Below are 25,720 nucleotides of genomic sequence, written 5' to 3'. Positions count from 1 at the left end.
GTACAGAATCTTATCTTTACACAATATTCCTATGAAGAACAACATTTAAAATAGTTGAAAATGAAGTCACTCTATTTGAAGAGGAAGTTGTGACAACTGGAGGACTATATACAAAAGTGTCTCCTTAAGTACATATAATAACTCCTTGGTATACTTGGGAGAAGATGCTTTGAAAATTACTGGAGTATCCTATCTCCAGGCTAGGTCAGTATTTCCTGACAAGAGCTTCTAGAATGTCTGGTCCTGCAGGATATACCATGCAAAACGACTTCCTTTCTGAAGTAAGACTGGGAAATGCTGACTGCTACTGTCCTATTCTTGGGTATATAAAATTAATATTGTCCTTTTACAGGCACTGAAAAATAAACAATGCTTTTGCTTTCCTGGCATTTTTTTTTAAATATTTTTTAAAAAAATTACTGTAATGCTCTTATGTAATTTTTATTACCAAGAGCATGCTGGAAAAATCTGCTCAGTGTCATCGAAAGGATATGGATGTCTTCGAGGGATATGGATGATGACAAAAGTATAAAACCACCAGAGAAAACGAAAGGTTTATGGTGGCAACACAGACTTCACCTTTGTGCGTAGTCATTAACATATAAGCCCATTGATCAGAGAGTCTTACCAGGCAGGTGGTTGCTGGCAAGGTGCACCTGCTTGATGGACCATGATTGGTAAACAGGAATGTGGCATGTTGTGTAAGACTCCAATGGGAATTTCAGAGAAATAAACGGTATAGGCTTTAAAATGCACAACACCTCCAAATAATGTTATTGAAAACACTGAGAGTGTCAGATAAAAAGGGAAATATTCTTAGATTCACATAAAGATTACATTAGGGAAAAGAAATGATTTCATCATAGCTGTCAGAGAAGAATTAGGGGCAATTCTGTTTAGCTACTGGATTCACTCTTGGGAATGGGATATGTCCTCACAGGACTTTGGCTTTCAGGGACAAATGTCATTTATCTTTCAAATTCACTGCTTTCCAGGAAAATTCAATCTCGAAAATTATAGTTTGGGGCCAGCATTGTAGTTTAGAGTATTAAGCTGCTGCCTGTGATGTCAGCAAGCCTTACAGGCACTGGTTCGTGTCCTAGCTGCTCCATGTCCAATCCAGCTCCCTGATAATGCACCTGGGAAGGCAGCAGAAGATGGCTCAGGTTCCTGGGCCCCTGTTCCCACTTGGGAAACCCAGATGAAGCTCCTGGCTCTTGGCGTCAGACTGGCCCAGCCACTGCCATTGCAGTCATTTGGGTAGTGAACCAGCGGATGGAAAATAAGTCTCTCTCTCTCTCTCTCTCTCTCTCTCCCTCTACTTCTCCATGTCTTTCAAATAAAATAAATACATATTTTGAAACAATTAGTTTGCACTTTCATACAGTGCAGTATCACTCATTATATTCCCACTACTTTTATTATTTAGCTGACTGATTTATTCTTTGGGGCATAAAACATTTCAAAAAAAATAAAGTTATGATGGAAATTAAAAGGGGCAAATGCTTAGTTATTTCAGAAAAAGTTTGTGAAACAAATTTGGAAAACTGTTTCCAGAAGGACTAGGATATTACTTTCAAACATTGCAAGCCACCATGAGCCCATAAAGAGCTGCCTTATTTAGCTTTGTTTGCAACTATTTTGTGTACTTCTGAATCCAATAAAAACAAATTTTAAAACTATAAACCACACCCTTAATTGTCTCTTTAATTTTTGTATTTGGAGAATGAGGCTTATTCTTTTTTTTAAATTAGCACTAATTAATTGCCCTTGAAGAAGAGACCCCTGACTGTGGCACATCAGAAAGCCACTTGAAAACCAGTATTGCTAGGACCACATTATTGCTGAGATTGGAGAAGCACAGGGATGCAGCTATAGACCTATGATCAAAAATGCTTGATTTGGGCTTAATCTGAGCCGGAAATACCATTCAGTTGGACCTAATACATTTTCAAGTTTCTTCGCTACAGCAGCTGTATACTCTTAATTAAAACATAGAGTCCATAGAAATGCATTTTTATGGCAAAGCAAGTGAAGTCTGAGGCCACCCCACCCCAACCCCCATTGCTAGAACATAGCTACTAGGTCTCACCTAGTGCTATTAAGGTGTTTTCTTTTGACAAAAAGTGCCCACTAATGATCATCCTCAGTTTGGGGGAGGGATGCTAGGAAGAAAACCTTTACCATCTTTGATTTGCATGAAATTAACAACCTCATTTGCACTTAAAGCAGAAAGCACCCATCAGTGCTCCGAAATTGTCTCATACATTTTTGCAGCAGCACTAGCTTTGTAACTGTGGATTTAAACCCCGAGCCTCTGCATGCAATTTTCTTGATGGGCTTAAGGCTCCTTCTGACTTCTGTCTGTGGGTGGATGGAATCACAGTAAGGAGAATTCACCTGTCTTTCGAGTGGGAGAAAATGATTTTCTCATCATACGGTGGCAGACCATTTAGGGGGACTGAGCATGGAAGGGGAGGGACTGCACAAAGCCATGCTGGGGTGATACAGTATGTGAGGAATAGTCCGTGTCATCCCTGAAGGTTTGGGGAAACTCGCCCACAGCCTGCAAATGTAAGTAGCAAAGAAATGAACCCACAATTTCTTTCAATTGTCTCTCACAGCCCTGGCTCTTTCCAGGGCTATTGGCGATGTGATAAACACTTACTTTAATCAAAAAAGGATGTGGAGACAGCCCAAGGGACAGTAGTTGAAACATGTAGCTGCTGTTTCTTTATTTTTTTATATTAAATTTCCTATTCTCCTTGCATCATTTTCGTTACTACATACACCCCCCTCAAAAGATTTAGCTCTAATAATAATGTCCCCATTGCATTAATTATGGACCTTTGCTTTAGAGAAATGGAAACCTACCAAAGTCAGCTTACATTGGCTAGGAACACAATGTAAGGATGTGGAACTACTGCACAGCCTCCCAGGGCAAGAATGCAGCTGCCAAGACAGGAGGGTGAGAGAGTCTGCAGGCCAGGCAGCTCTTCCTTTCTTGCCCTGGTCTCTGCTTATCTCTGCAGGACTGCTCCTCTGCTCCCTCCCCTATGCGCTTTCTCAGGCTGACTAATATACACAATAGAAAAGGGCTGCTCCTAGCGTCCAAGTTCAAAAATCACAGACTTTCAAGGTCAAATACCAAATTCCCAGAACAGAGTGTCTGATTGGCCCACCTTGTGGCGGGTGTCCTTCCTGAGTCAATCAGTGGAAGCCTGTTGAAATACATTACCTGTGGGGAGGGGAGCCCCTGGGGAAGAGCCCATCATTGCTGCTTGCGCCGAACCTGCATCTCAATGGCATCCCTGTTCCTCTATCTCCAGGCAGAAATGTTTTGTTAAAAACAATCAATTCTTTCATCCTCAACCCCAGATAATGCAAGCAAGAAAGAAACGCAAACATTTCTAGGACGGTGTTTCCTAATCTAGAGGGCAAATGTTCCAAGTAAGACAATCTCCTGGGGTGCACGATGAGTAAGACCCTCTTGAGAGGTTTAATTTTATTTAGTTTCAATTTTATATTTTTCCATACTAAACTTATTAGGACTATTTGCATCTGTATAAATAAATCAAACATTTCAAACAATTCACAGGGCTTATTCTCTTCTATCCTCACAATGATCCTATAATAATAGGTTCTGCCTTATTCCTCATTTACAGATAAGAAGTAGAGGTTAAGAAACCTGCCACGAATTCTGCAGGGAATAAAGTGAAAGAACTGGAGCTCAGGTGATTTAGCCTGGCTTATAGCCCCTATGCCTCGTGTGTGTGTGTGTGTGTGTGTGTGTGCACGCGTGCATGCTTGACAACAGTGTCAGAGGTGCTGAAAAACATTTTAAGCAAATCATTACACTTCATATGATTAATACATTAGTACCTCTGATATAATTAATAGTATTTGAAACAGTGCCTTGAAAGGTGGAAAACATGTAATTAAAAAAAAAAAAGACCTGTCATTTTGTAAGCATAGGAAACTTTTCCATGAGAAAGGCAGAGTCCTAAGCATGAAGTTCCAATCTACTGCTGTACATCTTTGGAAAAATCACTTGGCTGTCCTGAGCCAGTGTAGGAGGAGAGCAACATTCCCTTCCTTGCAACTCTGATTTTAGGAATAAACCCAGAGTCAGCCTGGATCACAGCATCTCCTAGGACCATTCTTGAGCTAACCGGTCACCTGCAAACAGCTGTGCTGCTCCTTGTGGGTCTATAGTCCCTAAGTCACAGGGGAACTCTTAATTATCTCTCCACTTTCTGCACACTAACTCAGTGTACTTCACTTGGGAAGGGCTTTGAGTGCGGGGGGCAGGGGGTCAACAAATATTGATTTGCATATATTCTTATCAAGTTTACTAGAACGATACTTTTCTAATAGCATGATTATTTAAAAGAAAGGTCATATTTATCATAGCAGTTATTTGCTGGCAGCTTAAATAAATTAAGGAATGAATAAAATGGAGAGGTAGATGGAATGATGTATGAATGGATGGTTGGACAGAAAGAAGAAAGGAAAGAAGGCAGGCAGGCAGGCAGTCTTGAACATTTTTATTTCAGTTTCCACATTCAGGCAGCCTGGAGAAACTCAGGCTTTTCATCTCCATTTCCAGTGACAAAAGGGGTGTGCAGCAATTAGGACTCTCCACAACAGCAAATATTTCTTTAGAGATCAAAATATCTGGCAGCGATCCATAGAAGAGCAGCTGAGGTACATGTGTCAGTTGATTCAGAGCACCCTTGTCCAGATGAATTTCTTAGTATTTTAGATGCCTGAAATGTCAGTAGTCAGATCAGCATTGACATATATATTTTTTAAAAGTTTTACAATCGTGATACATTATTCATTCAGCCTACAGATGGATCCTCTCACTCTCCCAGGTTAGCAGCCGTAAATAAGAAACAACACTCAGAGGTTCGCATGTCAGTTCTTCCATCACCCACCAGTCGTGTGCGTCTCAGTCTTGACTTCTCAGTGCTTCCGTGATGCAGCTCGTGGACAGGTGGCTTTGGGGGAAGAAGGAAACCACGGGGTTCTTGGACAAAGTCTACAGTGATGTGCTCTCATGAACACACTACGTGTTCTTACCATCAGAAGTTTGAAAAGCGCTCTGCTATTGAGTTTTATTGGATCACAAGCAAAATGGTAGGGAAGTGTTGCTCCAGGAAAAATGTGTGCCTGAGACAAGGTGGTGTTCTGATTATAGATTAAATTATTGGGAGAAATTACTGTTTTTGAGTGACAATTATATCCCAAAACACTGTGTATTCTGTCATCTTGATGAAGTCTCAAATAACTGCACAAGATCTAGCAGAGATGAGAATTCCTATTTGGCACCTCTTCCTCAGGCTCCTCCATTGATTCTAGCTGAGAAGACTCGTGCTTTTGCCTACCCAGCTTGGGGAACGAAAAAAAAAAATAAAGATGTGGATACCGGGTGTAAATCCCACACCATCTGGTTATCTTGCTAACAGTTCTCACCTCTGTCACACCAGGCCTTACAAAGCAATTTTTAGCTTCAGTCACTTCACCCTCCACTTCCTGCTGTTGGGCATCTCACAGCCTCCTTTTCACATCCCGAGGGCTACGCTGCTGCAGAGCACAGCAGCGCACAGGGCTGCATTTTCAAGAAAATGTGCATAACTGATCCGGGAAGCCGGCTTGGAGAGCAAAGTCATTCGCTGATTCATCACTGGGACAGACTTCAAGCTTCTTCTTTGCTCAAAATAAATTGAATCAGCCGCCACTGGGCAAAAAATCCACTTTTGTTAATATGTATGTATGTATGTAGTACTTTGATTAACCAATGGATTCCTGTCTAATTAGTATTTATCATTAGGTGCCCATGAACTACTTTCGTGACCTTATTTAAAAGAGCATAATTTTTCTCATGCATTTGATTTCTAAAGGCTTTCGGATGATATCAGCAACTGCATGGTAATTACACTAATTCCCCCATCCTTTCACACTATGGGTAACTGGATGAATACTTATGCTACAGGTAACCCATGTCTAGTGTGCCTTATTTCTGGCTTCTCAATTCTAGTTTCCCCTCTGGTTTTTGGATGTTACTTCTTGCTTCAGAGAGGTTCTGCAGTGTTCCACAAAGAAAGTAATAAACAGGAAGTGGCAGAAATATGACAGAATGAAAGGGAGATTGAACCCTCTCAAATGATGTTGATGTCCGTGATTGAGGGGTTGCAGGGATACCTAGAAATTTTCTTACTGTTCTCTCATGAATGTTCCCTTCTGAATGCATCAAGCAGTGGGGTTGCACTTGAGCAGAGCCACCCATGGGTGCTGCAACCTTCCTCTAAGTCAGCTGCACAGATGCCATGAAGGAGATTGAGTGATAACGTGTGATTTCATCTTCTAAGATGTTTATTTAGGCCCTTGTCCAATCCACTTAGGCAGAACCTTTCTGATTTTTATCTCAAATAAACAAAAGGAAATTATAAATTTATTTGGCCAAGAGAACAGATTTTTAACACAATTTCACCAAAGGGCCAATAATAGAAGGAAGACTAGGAAGCAGGACACGCAAGGGAAAAGCAGAAGGTAAGGGCAGTAATTGCTCTCTATTACTAAGTCGCTTGGCAATGGTTCCTGCAGATCATATTGCTTGCTGGCTAAGGGAAAAAAAAATCAAACCCAAACTAAACAAAGAACCCTTGGGGCTAGTCCCAACTCCACAGCCTCAAAATCACCAAATGACCAAGCCTTTCTAGACAAGATGGTCTGACTGCTGAGGCACCCCCTGCAAGGAGAAGGCAGAAAGTGGTGTGGGGACAGACAGGGAGGGCACAGGGCATCCCAGGTGTCACATTAGATCTTGCTTTTTCACCTTCTTGTGATTCAAAGAATAAAAGTGGCACCTGTATTGTGGTGCACTTGTCATGCCAGTATCCCACTCCTGAGAGCTGGTTCTAGTCCCAGCTTCTCTGTTTCTGGTCCACCTTCCTGATGTTGTGCCCCTACCACACATGTGGGAGACCAGGATGGAGTTCTGGGCTCCTGGCTTTGGCTTGGCCAGCCTCAGCCATTGTGTTCACTCCATTTGGAAATGAACCAGTGGATGGAAAATCTCTTTGTCTCCCCTCGCTGTCATTCTGCCTTTCACATAAATAATATCTTTAAAACAAAGATGGAGTACTGAGATATTAGTCACGTTCATTTTTAAAAATTTTTTTTATTTTTTAAGAATTGTTTTATTTATGTGAAAGGCAGAATTACAAACAGAGGTAAAGACAGAGACAGAGGTCTTCCTTCTGCTGCTTTATACCCCAAATGGTTGCAATGACTGGGGCTGGGCCAGGCCAAAGCCAGGAGCCAGGAGCCAGGAGCTTCTTCCGAGTATCCCATGTGGGTGCAGGGGACCATGCACTTGGGCCATCTTCTACTGCTTTCCCAGGTATATTAGCAGGGAGCTGGATTAGAAGTGGAGTAGCTGGGACTTGAACCAGTGCCCATACAGGATGCCTGCATGGCAGGCACAGCGCCACCCCCCTCCCTTTTTTTAAAGAAGCTAAAACACAAAGCAAATAGTGATACCCTCCTCATCTATGAAATGGTTCTTAGTGTTGAACAGTTTAATTTCAAAATCTGAAACATGTCCTTTTACAGTAAATTTCTTTACGGACTGCTGGAGGTAAACTGATCCTCAGTTAGAGACTGTGTTTCTCTTTCATATCACATATGGAAGGTAAGAACTTGATCCCTTTTTTTGCTTGGGGCCCTGGGACCTTCATTAAAAAGGAAACAGTGTCTCCACAAACCTTAGGATGTTAAAAAAAAAAAGAAAGTGAAGAAAGCAAAGATTCTTATAAGACAATAAAAATAAATGAATGTCAGGAGGCCTGGACAGGCACCAAACAAGAGAACCCAGCAAGGTAAAGAGTGTGTGTGTATTGGGGCTGGCGCTGTGGCTCACTTGCTTAACCCTCTGCCTGCGGTGCCGGCATCCCATATGAGCACAGGGTTCTAGTCCCAGTTGCTCCTCTTCCAGTCCAGCCCTCTGCTGTGGCCCTGGAGGGCAGTGGAGGTTGGCCCAAGTGCTTGGGCCCCTGCGCCCGCATGGGAGATCAGGAGGAAGCACCTGGCTCCTGGCTTCAGATCAGCTTAGCTCTGGCCGTAGCAGCCATTTGTGGGGGTGAACCACGGAAGGAAGAAGACCTTTCTCTCTGTCTCTCTCTCTCACTGTCTAACTGTCAAAAAAGAGTGTGTGTATGTATATTGTGTATGTGCGTGTATATATATATGTGTTTGTTGTATAAGAATATATGTGTATGTGTTGTGTGTATTTGTATTGTGTATGTGCATGTAGGTATGCGTGTTATGTATGTGTGTTATGTATGTACATGTGTTATATATGGTGTATGTGTAAATGTGTGTATGTGTTCTGCATGTGTGTATGTCTAAATGTGTGTGTTGTATATGTGTGTATGTCTATATGTGTATATGTGTGTATGTGTGTGAAAATGTATGTATATTGTGTATGTGTTGTGTATATGTATATGTGTGTTGTGTGTATATGCGTGTTGTGTATGTATATGTGTATATGTGTCTGTTGTGTATGTGTATATATATGTGTGTTGTGTTTGTGGGTATGTGTGCATGTGTTGTATATGTATGCATTATTTATGCATGTTTTGTGCATTGTATTGTATATTTGTATATGTATGTGTGTGTTGTGTACTTATGTGTGTATGTGTATTGTTGTATCCATATGTATGTGATGTATGTGTGTGTTGTGTACTTATGTGTGTATGTGTATTGTTGTATGCATATGTATGTGTGTATGAATGTGTTAATGTGGGTATGTGTATGAGTGTGTATGTGTTGTATGTGTGTGCATGTGTTGTGTATCTGTGTGTATGCATATGTGTTGTATATGTGTGTATGTGCATGTGTTGTGTATGTGTGTATATGTGTGTGTTGTATATCTGTGCATTACGTATATGTGTTTATGTGTTGTGTACGTGTGTATGTTTATGTGTTGTATGTATACGTGTGTTTGTGTTTATTGCTATGTGTGTGTGGTATATATTGTGCATGTGTGTATGTGCATGTGTGTGTTTTGAGAGAGGGAGCCAGAGAGCCAGAGCCAGAGCCAGATAAACAGAGTCAGAGCTTGCATCTATTGGTTCATTCCCACAACAGCTGTGGATGGGCCAGGCCAAAGCCAAGTGAGGAAATTCACCCAGGTCTCCAACGTGGGTGGCTGGGACCCAGCTACTTGAGCTGTCACCACTGCCTCCCAGCATGTGCATTAGCAGAAACCTACAATCTGGAGCAGATCCAGGACTCAGCCCCAGGCACCCAATTTGAAATATGTGCATCCCAGGGTAAAGATCATCGCGAGAAAAACATCTTAGGCTTGAATGGGGAAAAGGGCATCCTTTTGTGGTGACTTATATTCTGTTTCTGAAATGCCCAAAGCATCCTAATGTTCAGGCTGAGAGATGGGAGAGGGAAGAGGGGAGGCTGAGTGGGCAGGGGGAGGTAACAGGAGAATAATTAGGGACTTTGCATAATGGGACAGACCAGAGTCTTCTTACTCAGAGTGGCCCAGGCACCAGTGGCACTGAGTTCCCAGGGGAGTGTATGAGAAAAAAATGCAGAATCCGAGACCTCAACCCACACCCCTGAGTCAGAACCTGCATTTTATCAAGTCCAGTGCTGATTCATTTGCAATTAAAATCTGAGAAGCACCAGGCTAGTGCATACCCAAGCTGGGCATCTGGTTGAACTCTAGGGATATTTCTGCTAATGTGACTTCAGTATTGCTGATGACATTAAAACAAAACCATTAACTCTGCTGCTTTCAATTTTGAAATGCCAGAAGATCTTGGCATCGGACAGTAATGCTTCTGCTGGGGACTTGCACCTTACCATTTAGCAAATGGTGCAGCCATTGGAAAGAGCCCTGGCCAGAGGTCAGAGCATCAACACTCTAGTCCTTCACAGCTCTCATTCTGCTAGGCTGCTTCCTCTCAGAGTTGCACTCTGCCCGTGCCCAAACTGTAGCTCTAATTGCAAGCTGGCAGCTTTTGCGTGGAGGTTAGTTTTTGGCCTCTAGCCTCATATGTCACAAGTTTGGGCTCAAGGCAGTCAGCAACAGCTGGATGAGAGCTCATGTTCCTGGCATCTCTGGGCCGGAGCTTCCAGACTCCACCTGAGATTGTCACTCATCCTATTCATCTCCATTCTGTTAATCAGAAGAATGCATTTCACTAGCAATTTCTGCAAAGGGTTAGTGCACTGCCTGGCATATGGGTCATCCTCAATAAACAGAGACTACAGCTTTATCTTTATTATCAGTATAATTCCCATTATTATTATTATTACTTTCTGTGCTTCCTCTGTGAGACTGATGTGGGAAGGGGTATGACATGAATAAAACAGGATTGCCTCTTTAGTAATCAGAAAGTAACAAATGTAAACCTTTTCAACCACGGAGAAAAGAAGAAGCCAGTAACATTCATACAAAACAATGGAGACCGGGGACGGTGCTGTGGCGCAGTGGGTTAATGCCCTGGCCTGAAGCACCGGCATCCCATATGGGCACTGGTTTGAGACCCAGCTGCTCTACTTCCTGTCCAGCTCTCTGCTATGGCCTGGGAAAGCAGTAGAAGATGGCCCAAGTCCTTGGGCCCCTGCACCCACGTGGGAGACTGGAAGAAGCTCCTGGCTCCTGGCTTTGGATTGGCACAGCTCTGGCTGTTGTGGCCACCTGGGGAGTGAACCATCGGATGGAAGACCTCTCTCTCTCTTTCTCTCTCTCTCTCTGCTTCTCCTCTCTGTGTAACTCTGACTTTCAAATAAATAAATAAATAAATCTTTAAAAAAAACCAGTGGAGACAGAGACACCCAAACCCATGTCCTACAAGTATCACGGAACTTTGTGGGAGATGACTGATCTAACCAGTACCTGGGCCATGAGCTCTCCGAAGAACCCTTTTATGCCTGCTCTGATAAACCCTGGAGTCATGGCTTCAGCTGCTCCCTGCCCCGGCTCACACCCTCTATTGAACTAAAGTCTTGGGGTCAACAGCATCAGTGGGCAGGGTTTATGCTGATCTGTCAGTGCCTACACGTTGCTGGTTGGCACAGAGGACATTTTGTTTGTTAAATGCTTCCTCCACCTCCAGAAACTAAGGTGCCAGTGAATTTTCAAAAAGCATTTATAGCTGACCAAATCTGAAAAAGGATTCATTTACTCATTTCATGAATGTGTTCATCTGTCCAGTCGATATTTCCTGACTGCCTGTTATAAACACGTCTTGACGTTGGGCCATTGGGTGCAGCATTAAGGAAACCGGGATCAATGAGAACCAGGTTTTATACGACCCCCTAGCTCTGGTCACCTTCCTGTACCATCTAGCACCAAGGGAGGTATGTTTTGGGTCAGTGCTATCTGCTCTTCTGTACATGCTCTGAGTTCTTAAGTGCTAATGTGTCATATCTTAGGAGATTTATTTTTTTCTTTCTTCACCTAAAATCTCACTTGAATTCTGCAAGCACCTCGCCCCTGGTGTTTTAAATACGAAGGAAGTATGTGAAATCATCCAAGGCAATGACAAATCAGGATATCATTAAACAGGATGGCTGCAATTGGCGAACAGTTCTCTTATTCATGACATTAGAGAAAATGCACCTTTTCAAACATGTTTCATTCAACAGACTATGCAGAATTTCCACTGAAGGCAGACTTACCCAATCGAAAGTCCCCCCCACCCCCCACCCCCCGCTTATGATGAAACTATCAACTCACACGAACACTTAAAGATCATTCAGTCAGGGGCCGGCACTGTAGTGTAGCAGTTAAAGCCACTGCCTGCAGTGCTGGCATCCCATATGGGTGCCGGTCCAAGACCCAGCTGCTCCACTTCCAATCCAGCTTTCTGCTATGGCCTGGGAAAGCAGTGGAAGATGGCCCAAGTCTTTGGGCCTCTGCACCCACGTGAGAGACCTGGGGGAGGCTCTTGGCTCCTGGCTTTGGATCAGCACAGCTCTGGCCGTTGTGGCCAACTGGGGAGTGAACCAGAGGATGGAAGACCTCTCTCTCTCTCTCTGCCTCTCCTTCTCTCTCTGTGTAACTCTGACTTCCAACACATAAATAAATCTTTAAAAAAAAAAGATCATTCAATCAGTACTTTTATTTGTGTCAACACATGCAAAACACTTCACAGACAATACTATCATCTAGTGTGGGGAGCAAACCGGACTAGACTGTTACTGGAATTAAGACTTATTCTATGCATCTGCTCTCCCACAATATGGCGCTTGGAGAGAAGTAAACAGCTTCTACACAGCTGCCTCCAGTTCAGCTAATAAACTGTAGGACTTGCTCCTGATTGGAGGAGAGCAGCGTACTCGGCGTGTGGGCAGCCGAGTTAGGATTGGCGGAGGAGGACTATAAAGGAGGAGAGAGACGGCATGCACCAGGAACATCTAAGGGGAACATCTAAGGGGAACACCTGTGCAGCCCCCAGAGAGCCGGCCGGCGGTGTGCCGCTCCCCTGCGGAAGTGGGGAATGTGGCCAGGGGGAACTGCCCTTCCACGGAGGTGGAAGGGACAGTAGCCAACCCGGGAAGAACCAGCAGCAAACCCGGGGAGGGCCGAGCAGACAAAAGAACAGCGCAGGGTCCTGTGTCGTTCCTCCACGAAGAGGGGGAGCGACATCTAGGACTTTTATGCTACTTTGAACCCATATCATTTAAATTATTCTGATATGTTCTGATCAGTTATAGTTTAGTCATTTGTGATTTCTACCTAATACATACATCTCCCCTTTTTTCCCCATAATCAAACCTTTATTTGGGGGTTTATGGCGGGGGGGGGGGGGGACCTGCTTCTTTCTCATTCCAAAGCTTGCCAGTAGGTGACGCTGACTCTAGCCTTCAGCTGCCTGGATAACACTGTAAATCAAGATGATCCCATTAGACTGGGGAGCTGCCGCTAAACAGAATGTCTAGCTGACTAATCTTTAGAATGAAGACCCACACAAGCTTGGCATTGCCAGAAGCCAACTTTGCCACCACAAGGAATCTTCATGAGAATGGAGTCAACATTGTATTTGCAATCAAGGGACTAAGCCACCCTCCAAAGAGAAAGTTCCTCCAGAACTTCAAGATTCCAGCAAAATGTACTCTACTGAACTAGACTGGGAATGGGGGTGGGGACAGCACTGTGGTGGTGCACTAAGCTGCCACTTGTGACGCTGGTATTCTACATCACAGTACAAGTTCAAGCATCAGTTGGCTCATTTCTGATCCAGCTTCCTTCTGACACGCCTGAGAAGGCAGTGGAAGATGGCCTGAGTGCTTGGGCCCATGCCACCCATGTGGGAGACCTGGTTGGTGTTCTTGGCTCCTGGCTTGAGCCTGGCCCAACTATGGCTGTTGTGGTCATTTGGGTCATGAATCAGGGATAGACCTTTTTCTCCTCCACCTCCCAATCTCTTGTTACTCTGCCTTTCAACTGCAGCTCAATTCACAATAGCTAAGGTATGGAATCAACCCAGATGGCCATCAGCTAATGACTGGATAAAGAAAACGTGGTATATATACTATTCAGCTATAAGAAAGAACAGAATCCTGACTTTTGCAACAATCTGGCTGCAACTGGGAATCTTTATGTTTCTTGAAATAAACCAGTCCAAAAAGACAAATATATGTTTTCTCTGATATGTGGCAGTTAATACAGAACACAAAAAAATGTATTAGAATGAATCAGACACCTTGTGATATGATTGGTTTTTATAGCCCTTGTTTATACTCTTGTGGAACTGTGTTCTTCCTACTTTTTCTTGTTGAATATTATAGTTTATAGTAAATTAATCCTGTGATTATAGATTGGATTAAAATTATGTCATTGCAAAAATCAAAGAAAAAAGGAGGAAGGAAGGAGGGGGATTGTGGGAGGGATAGGAGATGTATGGAAATATGATGATCTTATAACAGTACCTATGAAATACATAAAATCTGTTCTCCTTCTATCAATAAACTTTTTAAAATATTTTCCAAAGACAAAATAAATAATAAATAAATCTTTAAAAAATAAATCAGGGAGCCTAATTTAAACTCATACTGACCACCATGATGCCAACCACATCTGTGACTAAGCCCCATATCCAGATGGGTCACACATTTCATATGGACAGGTGTTGAAAATGGGAAATATTTGTTTTATAGCAGTGAGTATTTTTAACTGAAACCCACAGGATATTGGGGGAAAGGGACTTTGGTTGTATATCACAGAACAAAGAAGGCCCAGAATCTTTTTATTTGATGAAGCTTTACTAGTTTCATCCTGGTCAAAAAGATCTTTTCTAACTTGTTTATCTCTCAATGATTCTCATCCTCTCTACAGCGATAAGTGTTTGCTTCTCTGAAAAATGTGATTTATATATTAATAATGTCCACTGTGTTCCCATAAGTGACCAAGTTGCAAGAGTGAGCACAAGAAGCAAATCAAACCAGCATTCTAGCCTCATACTGGGGAGCTAATTAAATTATTTTCTTAAGTGCTGAAGTTCATTTTCACTCTTGGTAGCTATTTTGTTAAGCTTCTGAATTTCTAGCAACACATTTCAATTTACACCAATGTATTTCAGACCAACGTATTTCAGTTTATACTTATGTAGCACCACATCTGCAATTCCAATGCCCCAGTGAAGATGATGTAGAGGTACACACACACACATTGCATTTCACATCTACTAGGAGACTTCAAACAGCTCATAAAAAAAATTAAAAGTAAGATCATTCTGGTACCAAAAATTTTTGACAGCCTTGAAGAATTTTTTCATGATATGCACTTTCCATGAACTTTTTGAAGATAGTGTGTACATATTAGATACTTACAGGAATGTTCAATAGCATATATTAATATGTGTGTGTGTGTGTGTGTGTGTGTATGGGAGGGAGGGAGGAAGGGAGGGAGGGAGGGAGGGGGAGAGAGAGAGAGAGAGAGAGAGAGAGAGAGAGAGAAAGTGGAGAGAGTGCATAGACTCCAAGTTGTGTGTCAAGGTCAAAATTTCAGTAACAAACGATAATTGTGTCAGCACTGTCAGTGCTGTTACATAATCAAAATGAATTTGATCTCTCTTGCCTTTAAAATCCTTTGTTAGAATCTGTAAGTTATGTTTATCAGCTTCTCTGGATGGACTACTTTTGTAGAGTTTCTTATGTTCCACTCAGAGGACAGAATCTAAAGCTTGAGTTACCAAGCTTTGAGGGTAACTCACAGACGCACTAGCAGTCCCTATGCTCTTGGCCTTGCCCTGAAGCTTCCTCAGTAGATGGGAAAAGCAGAACAGAGCACTGCTTACCTCCAGAGTGTGGCGGGGGTCCACAGAGCAGGACGACTCCCTGGCCTTCACGCACTGACACCGTACTTCTCATTTTAGTTTTAAAATTTTCAAGATCTGATTTGAAGACAAAACAAAACTGAATTTCAGAAAGGATAATGCAATTAAATTTTTATACCAAGCAATATCTTTCTTTTGGAAAGAAATTTGAAAAATCTCTTCATAGGAACTTCCAGAAGACAGCATTTATTTTGAGGAAGAAAAGTGGGATTTTGATTTCTTTCTTAAGGTTTCTAGGAAGTTCAGCAATACAATATAGATATACTCCCATCCCAGTGTCAAAAACTGGCGAAGGACTATCTGAAACCGTGAAACATATATTAGAATGAATTAAGCAAGCAATATTATTCAAAGGAAAGGAAATATCCTGAGTTGAAAATAAATATGAATAGTACGATTTCCACATCTGCCACAGTGATTCATTATATCATGATGACTTTTAGCTTCAGCTTATAATAATGAACAACTATTTAAGGATTTTTCTAGAAAGCCTGGGATTTTCTTCTACTTATAATTGTTGTTATTTACAAATAGACTTGGAAGTACTGAGCTTCTGGATGTAAGTCCTGTTTGTCCCATGCCCTGAAAGGCTCTGTAGAAGACATGTGCCACTGAAATTACCAAGTAATTAGGATTCGATGGATAATAGTAAATTAAACCTGTATATGCTTTTTAAATTTATAGCTTTAGGGGCCGGCGCTGTGGCGCAGCGGGTTAAAGCCCTGGCCTAAAGCACCAGAATCCCATATGGGTGCCGGTTTTAGTCCCAGCTGCTCCTCTTCTGATCTAGCTCTCTTCTATGGCCTGGGAAAGCAGAAGATGACCCAAGCCCTTGGGCCCCTGAACCCATGTGAGAGACCCAAGAAGCTCCTGGCTCCTGGCTTTGGATGGCGCAGCTCAAGTGATTGTGGCCATCTGGGGAGTAAACCAATGGATGGAAGACCTCTCTCTGTCTCTACCTCTCTCTGTAACTCTGTCTTTTAAATAAATAAATAAAATGAATGATTAAAAAATTTATAGCTTTAAAAATAAAAATGATCATTACAGCCATCATAATATTTTTTCAAGTATTTAGTAATCTGTCACAAATACCATCTTGATTATCAGTGGTTATTGTTAGAAAACATTTAATTTCCTCCAATAATAATCCAGGATAGCAAATAATTATTCGTGTTTTCTAGCTTTAGACTACAGTAGAGAAAATTCTATTGGCATCATAAAAGTCTATGGGAAGAAAGAAAGATTTATTTTCTTAACTCCAACTTCAGAAAAAATGCTTGTGAATTACACAGTCAGTAGACTCGATGGTGTCACTTTCTGTACCAGAACAATTGCATTGTCAACATGTGAAAGAGTATACTCACATCATGGAGCTTAAGGGTTGAAATAGATTATGTTAATGGTGACTGTACAAAGTGAGGCAGTGTATGTGTTCTAGAATATAACTTGGAAAATTTCACGGTTTTTTGAAAAATGGAGAAAAGCACAATAATTGTCTTCATATTGATGAAGCCACAACCTGTAGACACTTATGAATATTCTAAGCACCATAAATCAGTTTGGCAGAAGGAAGTAAGGTGGCCAACTTGCTTTATTTTATTGCTCCTGAAATATGGTGTTAAATTACTAGGTTTTAAATATGGAATAAAGTGATTCAGCAAACTCACATACACTTTATGCCCAGGAAACAAGAAAAAGTGCAATGCCCTCACTTTAACCAGAGGTACCTTACAGAAATCATACTACAAAGCACTGTTATCAACTCAATCTGCAACTAAAATGCAATATTCTTAAAACATTGAGGCTCTTGAAGTGTAGCTGAATTGAAACTGAAAAACCAGACCATTCAAATATTCCCCAAGGGCTAAATGAGAAAGCACATCAGATCAGATTGTGACCTAACCATGGAAAAAGAACTTCCAAATACTACTTTTTTCAAAACTAAGTATGTATCATCTTTGTTGTTTTCTTGCCCAATGCTTTGTCTTCTTCTGCTACACTATTTCATATTGCAGAAGCTTTCCACAAGATTGTAACTAGAACATGAACACACAAACACACACACATGTACAAAATCCCAGAAACCAACACTGACTCCTCCAAAGGTAAAATCCTCTTGTGCTTCAGCACAAACATTGTCTGGTTCAGATCTGCCCTCTGGTATGGACACCTGCACTGATATCCTCTCTGCAACACGTGAAGGCAAGAGGCATGGTTTTGGAGACCTGATGCAGCCACATGGAACACAAGCATGAGGGACAGCCAAGGAAAACAACAGTGGTGGCTCCCATCTGATATTCAGGGCTTTTTTGAGAACACAGCATTGGGACTTCAGTGGGATTTTTCCCCCATAAGACAGTATCTCCTGAATGCTTAGCTAATGTTATTCAAAGCATAGTCCAAGGATCACTTGCATCATTATCATCTGAGATTTTAAAGATCAGTGAATTAGGATCTCTGGGGGTTAAATCCAAGGATCTGAATTAATCTCAGAACCTTAACCACACCAAGTACCTACCACTTTGTAGTTTACCATTAATATGTATAAGGTTCAATTCAGATTATGTATCTTAATACATCTCAAATTTTTTGGAACTTATGAAAATGTCTTGGAGATAGAGAATCTATTAAATATGCAAGTAGCGCAAGGGACGTCCAAGTCACTTATTAAATAAATATTCATTGAAAGCTTATAAATCTCCAGTCCACTAGACATTAGGTTTTGAAGGTATGAAGGTATACTTTCAAGGTGAAAAAGACAAACAAGGCCAAGAATGGCATTTTAAATGGCACTTGCTGAAATGGCAGTAAGTACACAAAAGAATGACATCTCAAAGAGTACAGGTTGGCCAATTAGATGGTTCGTGTGATGTAGGTGGGGTTGGGGGGGGCAGGTTTTTTTATTTATTTTTGTCAGACAGAGGGATCAACATGGGAAAAGTGCTGATGCATAAGACCACATATGTCATAGTCAAAGAAAAGCAATATTTTTACTCCCTTTGCTGGGAACTATGAGAGAAAAGTATTATAAATGTATAAAAACCTCCAATTACTAAAATATCTGACAGATTACACAAGTAACCCAAACACAGGTCATGCTGTATGCAGTTCAGTTTTGGCAAGAATCATACTGACAACATCTCTGCCCAGAAATTAAAAAAATAAATAAACTGTAGTCCAGTATTTACTGGGTAGAGACTTTTCTAACTTTTCTCTTCCTCAATTCTTGCAAACTAGAGTCTTTCCACTAGAGTCTCTAATTACCTAGTCTTTAAAATAAAGCAACATAACTAATAAAGTCAACAAAGAACTACAAGTAGCACTGTATTTAATGGTGAATAAATGAAAGTTTCCCCCTCATGCTAGAAATGTGACAAGAATGTCCATTCTCAACATTTTTAGTCAACACAGAATTAGATGTTCCAGTTACTGCAATAAGGAACAAAGGAAGAAATAAAACTATACTTCTTGAGATAATATGATTGTCTAAATTGGCAATCAAAAGGAATCTGGAAAAAACCTCTTATTACTAATAAGTAAGTTATGTAGATCAGAGGATATAATATGTATGTACTAATAACAAATAATGTGAAAAACTTAGATTAATAATACAAAGCATACACAGTATCTTTATATAAAAAATTATAAGATATGGATAAAAAAAGAAGAAAAAACCATAAAGACCTAAATAAATGAAGAGACATACTATGTTCATGGAAAGTTAGACTAAATACAGTTTTCAATTCTCCCTAAATTGGCATGTAAGTTTAATTCAATTCCTATAAAAATTCAAGCATGTTGTTTTAGTTTTTTTTTTTTTAATTTATTTGACAGATAGCGTGAGACAGTGAGAGACACAGAGAGAAAGGTCTTCCTTCCATTGGTTCACCCTCGAAATGGCTGCTACGGCCGGACCTACACCAATCCAAAGCCAGGAACCAGGTACTTCTTTCTGGTCTCCAATGCAGGTGCAGACACCCAAGCACTTGGGCCATCCTCCACTGCCTTCCTGGGCCACAGCAAAGAGCTGGACTGGAAGAGGAGCAACCTGGACTAGAACCCAGCATCCATATGGGATGCCGGTGCTGCAGGCAGAGGAATAACCAAGTGAGCCACAGCGCCAGCCCCTATTTTTATTTTTTTGTAGATCTAAAATTCATATGGTAAAGCAGTAGCCTTAAAACAGTTAAGATAATCTTGACTAAAAAGAATCATTATACTTAATATCAGGGCTTTTTTTTTTAATAGCCATAGTGATCAAGAAAGTATAGGGTTGGCAGAGGGATAAATACACAGAACAAACTCGAGATCAGAAATAGACCTACATGAATATGCTCAATGGATTCCCAACAAAGGAACAAAAGCAACTCAAGAGGAGAAAGACAGTCAGTCATACAATAAATAGGGCTGAAGCAGTTGGATGATTATACTAAAAAAAAAAAAAAAAACAAAAAACAAAAAAAAAACAAAAAAAAAAACAAAACAAAACAAAAAAAAAAACAACTTCACCCTAACCCCTCTCAAATACAAAAATTAATTCAAAATGGATCACAAATTTAAACATAAAACATAAAACTGTAAGACTTTTAGAAGAAAATACAGGGGAACATTTTTAGGATCTAGGACCTTGTAAACACCAAATGCATACTGTCCACTAAAAGATTAATAAATGGAGTATCATCAAAAGAAAAAAAAACTGTTTTATGAAAGCCCAGGTGAAAAGAAAGAAAAGAAATGTCATGGGTTGGAAGTAAATATTTTTAAAATGCTTATCAGTGAAGGAAGAGTATCTAGAAAAAGTAAGACTTCTCAAAATTCAATAGCAAAGGGCAGGAGGGCATTTGGCTTAGTAGTTAGGAGGTTGGTTGTAGTGCCACATCCCATGTCACAGTTCCTAGGGTAGAGTCCCAGCTTCTTTTTTAATCCCAGCTTTCTAGGGGGCAGTGATGATGGTTCAAATGCTTGGGTCCTTCCCATCCACATGGTAGACCTAGATTACATTTCCAGCTCCCAGCTTTGGCATAGTGCAGCCTTGGCTGCTGTGGGCATTTGGGTGTACACAAGCAGATAAGAGCTTCACACTCAAATAAATAAATACATAGATCTCAGTAGTAAAAAATATTATTTAATAAGAAAATGTTACAAAAGATATAAAAAGACATTTCACTGAGGAGGCTACAGAGATGGAAAATAAGCACATGAGAATTAGCCATTAGGGAAATACAAATTAAAATCACACTGAGTCACCACTGCTCACTTATCAACATGGCTAAAATAAATAGTGACAGCAGAAAATCCTGGAGAAGACATGGAAGGTCTACCCATTATTGCCTGTGGGAGTGTAAAATTTTACACTCTGGAAAACAGTTTGTCAGTTCTTTACCATATGACCCAGCAGTTGCACACTTGGGCATTTATCCCAGGGAAATGAAAACATATGTTCTTGCAGAAACCTATACACAAGGTTCATACAGCTTTATTTATTTATAATAGCCCAAATCTGGAAGCAACCCAGATGTCCTTCACTGGATGAATGACTAGACAAACAGCAGTACGCACATACCACAGACTACCACTCAGCAGTGAAGCACAATTAACGACTGATACTCCCCACCACTTAGATGAATGTTCAGGGAACTGCACTGACTAGGAAGAACAAACCCTGAAAGGTTACACACACTGTGTGATTCCACTTGCATAACATAGTTTAAGCTATAACAATTTAAGGGAGAAAGTGTTCAGCCTAGCCCTGTGTCAGGATTGGGATTCCTAAATCTGGATCCTGATTCCAGCTTCCCACCAACACAGACCCGGAGATGCAGTGGACCCTGGCTTTAGTAATTGAGTTCCTGCTACTTATGTGGGAAACTCTGATTACATTCAAGGCTCCTGGCTCTGGCCCCAACCCAGCCCCAGCCAATGTTACATTTGGCGAGTAAACCAGAAGATGAGAGCTCTCTGTCTCTCTCTCTCTGTTGTCTCACTGCTGCTCAAATAAATATTTTAAAAATAAATTTCGAATTTTAGAAATATATGAAAGGGTCTTTTTCTATTTCTGTGGGAAAATCCATGTGGATGGTTTCTGGTGTGTAAAAGTCCCTCACTTGATACATATCTGTTAGTTTTCTGTATTAGGCCAAGTTCCTACTCATCACTCATCAAGCATCCCAAACACCTCACTGATCGTACTGTGTACAGGACCACAGGAAACCACTCATATATACGGGAAAGGAGACTGCATGGCTGTGACTGTCCCTATCATTCATGTGCTTAATTTGCCATCTGATTCCACTGTGTACCCACTGCTGATGTTGATTTCTCATGCGGGTTAACTTAGATAGCCAACTGTTAAGCAGAATAAAAGTGTTATCTCTGTACAATTTAGAATCACCCAAAAGAATGACACCATTTTCTGCATGGCAAACCCTGTGTTAGGCCAAGTTAAAGGAGTTTCATTAGGCAGGATAAATCAGAGTTTAATAGAAAATAGGCACTGATAAGGTCTATTAAATTGGGATGGGTACTACAGAGTGTTCTAAACATATCTGACCAAAATATTCTGTGTAGAGCACTTTATGGGTAGACTGGCAAAAGTGACACCTGCAACTGGCTATGTAAGAATAAAAAAATGACAACAACAGACTATTTCCCCCTAAAAAAGATTAAAATGGAAATGAAATTTGGTTCTAAATTAAAAAAAAAGAATTACAGCTCTGCCTCAAAACACTTTGTGACCACTTGTAATCAAGCATGAGGAGCTAATAAAATCAGTGTCACTGAACACTGCATGTGAAATTTACTGCTTGTGTAACCCAATCTAATTCCATGCTATGCAGTGAAATGCTACTTGTTTCAAATGAAATTCAAAATATTGCCTAGTAGTGATAATTGTGCTAGGGACACACAGAGATAGGTCATGAGATGGTCTTTCATTGGTAAGTAACACATGGATGCCTTTAACGTTGAGTGTTGAAATGCTTAGTGATTTGGTAGCTACCAAATTAAGCCATGACTCAAACAGTGTAAATGACAAGACTACCTTTAAAAGAAGCAGGTCATTGCACGGCAGTGTACAACTTTCTTCTATCGCAAAGGCTGACAAAAATTCTTCAATGAACACATTCCAAAAGGCAGTCAAAATCAAGACTGCAGTTGGCTAAAATTTTTACCTTCATTTCCATAGTATCAGATTTTGTAAATTCAGAAGAATCCCATGAAAATGTTCAGTTTCATGAACAAGTGGTAAAGTTTCAATTAGTTGATTAATCTCATCAAGGTATTTCCACTTCATAAGCCAAAAAGAATGGATGACTACAACCTTTATTCATCTTAAAAAATTACTTACTTAATTTTGAGAGACAGTTGCTGTTATCTCTTCTGCTGGTTCACTCCCTAAATGCCCACCATGGCAGAGGTTGAGTGGGGACAAAGACAGGAGCCAGGAACTCAATCCAGGTCTTCCACATTGATAGCTAGAACTCAATTACTTGAAACATTAACTGCCGTCTCCTAGGGTCTACATCAGCCAGAAGCTGGAATTGGGAGCAGAGCTGGGGCTAGAACCCAGGCACTTCAATGTGGATGCAGCCTTATTAACCAGCTGTTAATAAGTCCAAATGTCTGCCCCCTCCCACCCACCCCCATCACTCTCTTATTCTCCTCACTCCCTCCTGCCTCCTGAGATCCTGTCCCATGTAAATCTGTCACCCAAGTTCTTTCTGAAGCTCTGACTTGTTGCAAACAAAAACGATTGAACTTTGTTGAAGAAGCCATTGTTTTTACATGAAGGAAAAATTTTATTTTCCTGAGACACACTTTGTCATGGAACAATTTTTCCTCAGGGGATGGGAGAGCAATAGGGGAACTCCAACATCTGGGTGCATTATTGAAGCTCCCACTGGAAGCAAGGAGGGTTTGATCCCACATGAACCTCTGAGAAGCTGACAGAAGCCTTCAGAATCTTCCTTTTGAAAGACACAAGTTTGAGTTAGTTATGCGAAAGCTCCCAGCCCCCAAAGTGGAGGGTTTTCTTCAAGGAGGGCAATCTAACCTCCCACATGGATCTGCGACTGAATCACAGGTGTATACTGGGGATGTGATACATGGCACAAAAATGTCTACTGTAAACAGGCTTTTTATGAGTACTATAAGTCGCCCACTGGAGTCTCAAGTAGTCCATACTTTTCTAAGGCTACTTAGGAAATAGGGAAGCTAATCTTAAGATCTCAACATCCTCAGGAACTGTCATTAGGTTCTGTGCTAAACCCAACATGGGGAATGTCAGCACCAAGGGTGAACTTGAGGCATCCACGCATACTCCACCAAGCCCTACCCCACAGGTATTCCACAGTTCAGCTTCAGCTCTGCCTTCCACCTCTCATTCAGTAGTGTCTGCCACCCATGCTCCTAGGTTGACATTGTAACCCCCTCACGATGACGGTACTAGGAGGTTGGGCATCTGGGAGTCCAGGACACTGAAGTCCCCTGGAATGACATTAGTGCCCTTATAAAAGAGGCTCATGGGAGCTTGCCTGCCTTTTCTGTCCTATGAGAACATGGCAAGTAGGCACCATCTAGCAAGCAGAGAAAAGGAGAGTTCTCATGAGGCACTGAAACTGCTAGCACCTTGACCTCAGACATCCCAGCTTCTGTAAGTGTGAGAAAAAGAAACTCCACTGTTTATAAATTCCCCAGAGGTGTTTTATTATATAGTAGCTTAAACTGATGAATGCAACCCCTTTCTCTGGCATCCCCTACTCCCAACTGCATACACAGAAGCATGAACAAATTATCTGGCTTCCCCCAACCACAAAATGTAGGCCCCAGGCAAGAGATCCCCCCCAACCTTCACAGATACAGCACACATTCATCTTCAAAACCAGCCACATGCCTTTGATTACATCCTTGAAACCACTGTTTTTTTTTTGTTTGTTTGTTTGTTTGTTTTTTCCCCCCACCTCTGCATTTTCTACACTTTGAGATTTTCTGATCTTGTTCATCTATTCTGGAGGCTTTGCCAAAATTAAAGTCATTGTCTCTAGGCTTGCAATGACAAAGGTCCTCCTCTAAGAACTTCCACTTCTTTATTATTATTTCTCTCAAGGATCCCCATGCCCCATCTGTCCCTTCTCCTTTCTACATTTGCTCAATCCACTAAATTTGATCATAACAACTGTTTCACAAAGCTCAGGCTTTCTCTAACGCATTTCTCTCTAACTTCTCACCACCACCATATTAAATTTTTTTCTGAAACTATTTTATGACAAAGATTCGGCTGACACATACTAAACATATGGCCCCACTACACTTGTTTGTCTTCTACACCATAGCATCTCCAAAAGAATATGCTTCTTAAAGCAATGACTAAATGGGCATACAAAGGAATTTAAGCTGGATAAATATGCTAGGCACTGTGATAAAAATTTTCTGGAAGTTATATCAATTTACATAAAAGCTTTATTATGAAAGTATTATTTTTCCATTTTGCAGAAAGCAGTGGTCCAAAGCTATTACGGAATTTGAGGAGTATGAAGGTGAAAACGGTGGACCAAGACCCACATCCAGTTCCACTGATTTCAAGTCCAGTTCCTCTGATCTTTGTTGAATGCGACAAGTCCATCTAAACTCTGGGCCAGTCTCTTCAACTACAATTTTTCTCCACCCATCCAATCCATCTATCCTTTACTGAGAGTTGAGTCCAGTTTTCTTCATAAAGCATACTCTCAGTTTTTAAGACCTGCTAAAACATCTACATGTATTTCCCGATGCCAAGATATTGAATCAGTCCACAATTCTTGTCCTAACACCCATTCAGTCGTTCAACAGAAATGCATATCCATGTGTATATGAAGTACTTGCCTATGTCCTAGGCATTTGGACAAGGAAGCATGGCCTGTGACATTAAGTATTTCTAATTCTAAAACTCTGCTCACATCCCACAATTCTTCTTTCAACTTATGTTAAATCTGCTTTCCCTCAAAGTGTAGTTAAAAATATTCCCCTCTGTGCAGGCATCATTCTCTGAACACTGAATGTTTATGGAAATTGTATACAAGATCAGTCCTCTCAGCAACAACACCGAGGGCAGGGATCCTTCCAGCGCCTCACGTTGCCTTTCCTGGGCCTCGCCATGCACCTTCCCAGCACAAATGCCCTCAGTGTAAACAGTGCAGTCCACTCTCTCTGTGACACTGTCCAATATTTAGGACCACAGGGATGTGTGTGCCCAGTAGCTCCTCTCCAGCTTGATTTCTCCCTTCCATCAGCTGCATTAACTGCATTAGTTCAAAACTTCGTAATTTCGCTGAAATTAAGTCACTGGAGAAATACCAAAGAGATTGTTGAAATGT

At 41.1% G+C, this 25,720-nt stretch overlaps 1 protein-coding gene across 3 annotated transcripts in view; it reads right to left on the bottom strand.

Moving 5' to 3' along the window:
- CNTN3 (contactin 3) overlaps nt 1-25,720 on the bottom strand; it is a 423,344-nt gene that overhangs the window by 154,045 nt on the left and 243,579 nt on the right. For all 3 annotated transcript variants that reach the window (XM_051851466.3, XM_089305416.1, XM_008260940.5), the window contains one exon: nt 15,333-15,428. In XM_051851466.3, the coding sequence (XP_051707426.1) occupies nt 15,333-15,428 (96 nt within the window). The remainder of the gene's footprint in view (nt 1-15,332; nt 15,429-25,720) is intronic.

Source organism: Oryctolagus cuniculus, chromosome 10, assembly GCF_051225735.1.
Source record: "Oryctolagus cuniculus isolate XC-2025 breed Fujian yellow rabbit chromosome 10, ASM5122573v1, whole genome shotgun sequence".
In the NCBI taxonomy this organism is placed as follows: domain Eukaryota; kingdom Metazoa; phylum Chordata; class Mammalia; order Lagomorpha; family Leporidae; genus Oryctolagus; species Oryctolagus cuniculus.
This window is presented reverse-complemented; position numbering and strand designations above follow the sequence as displayed.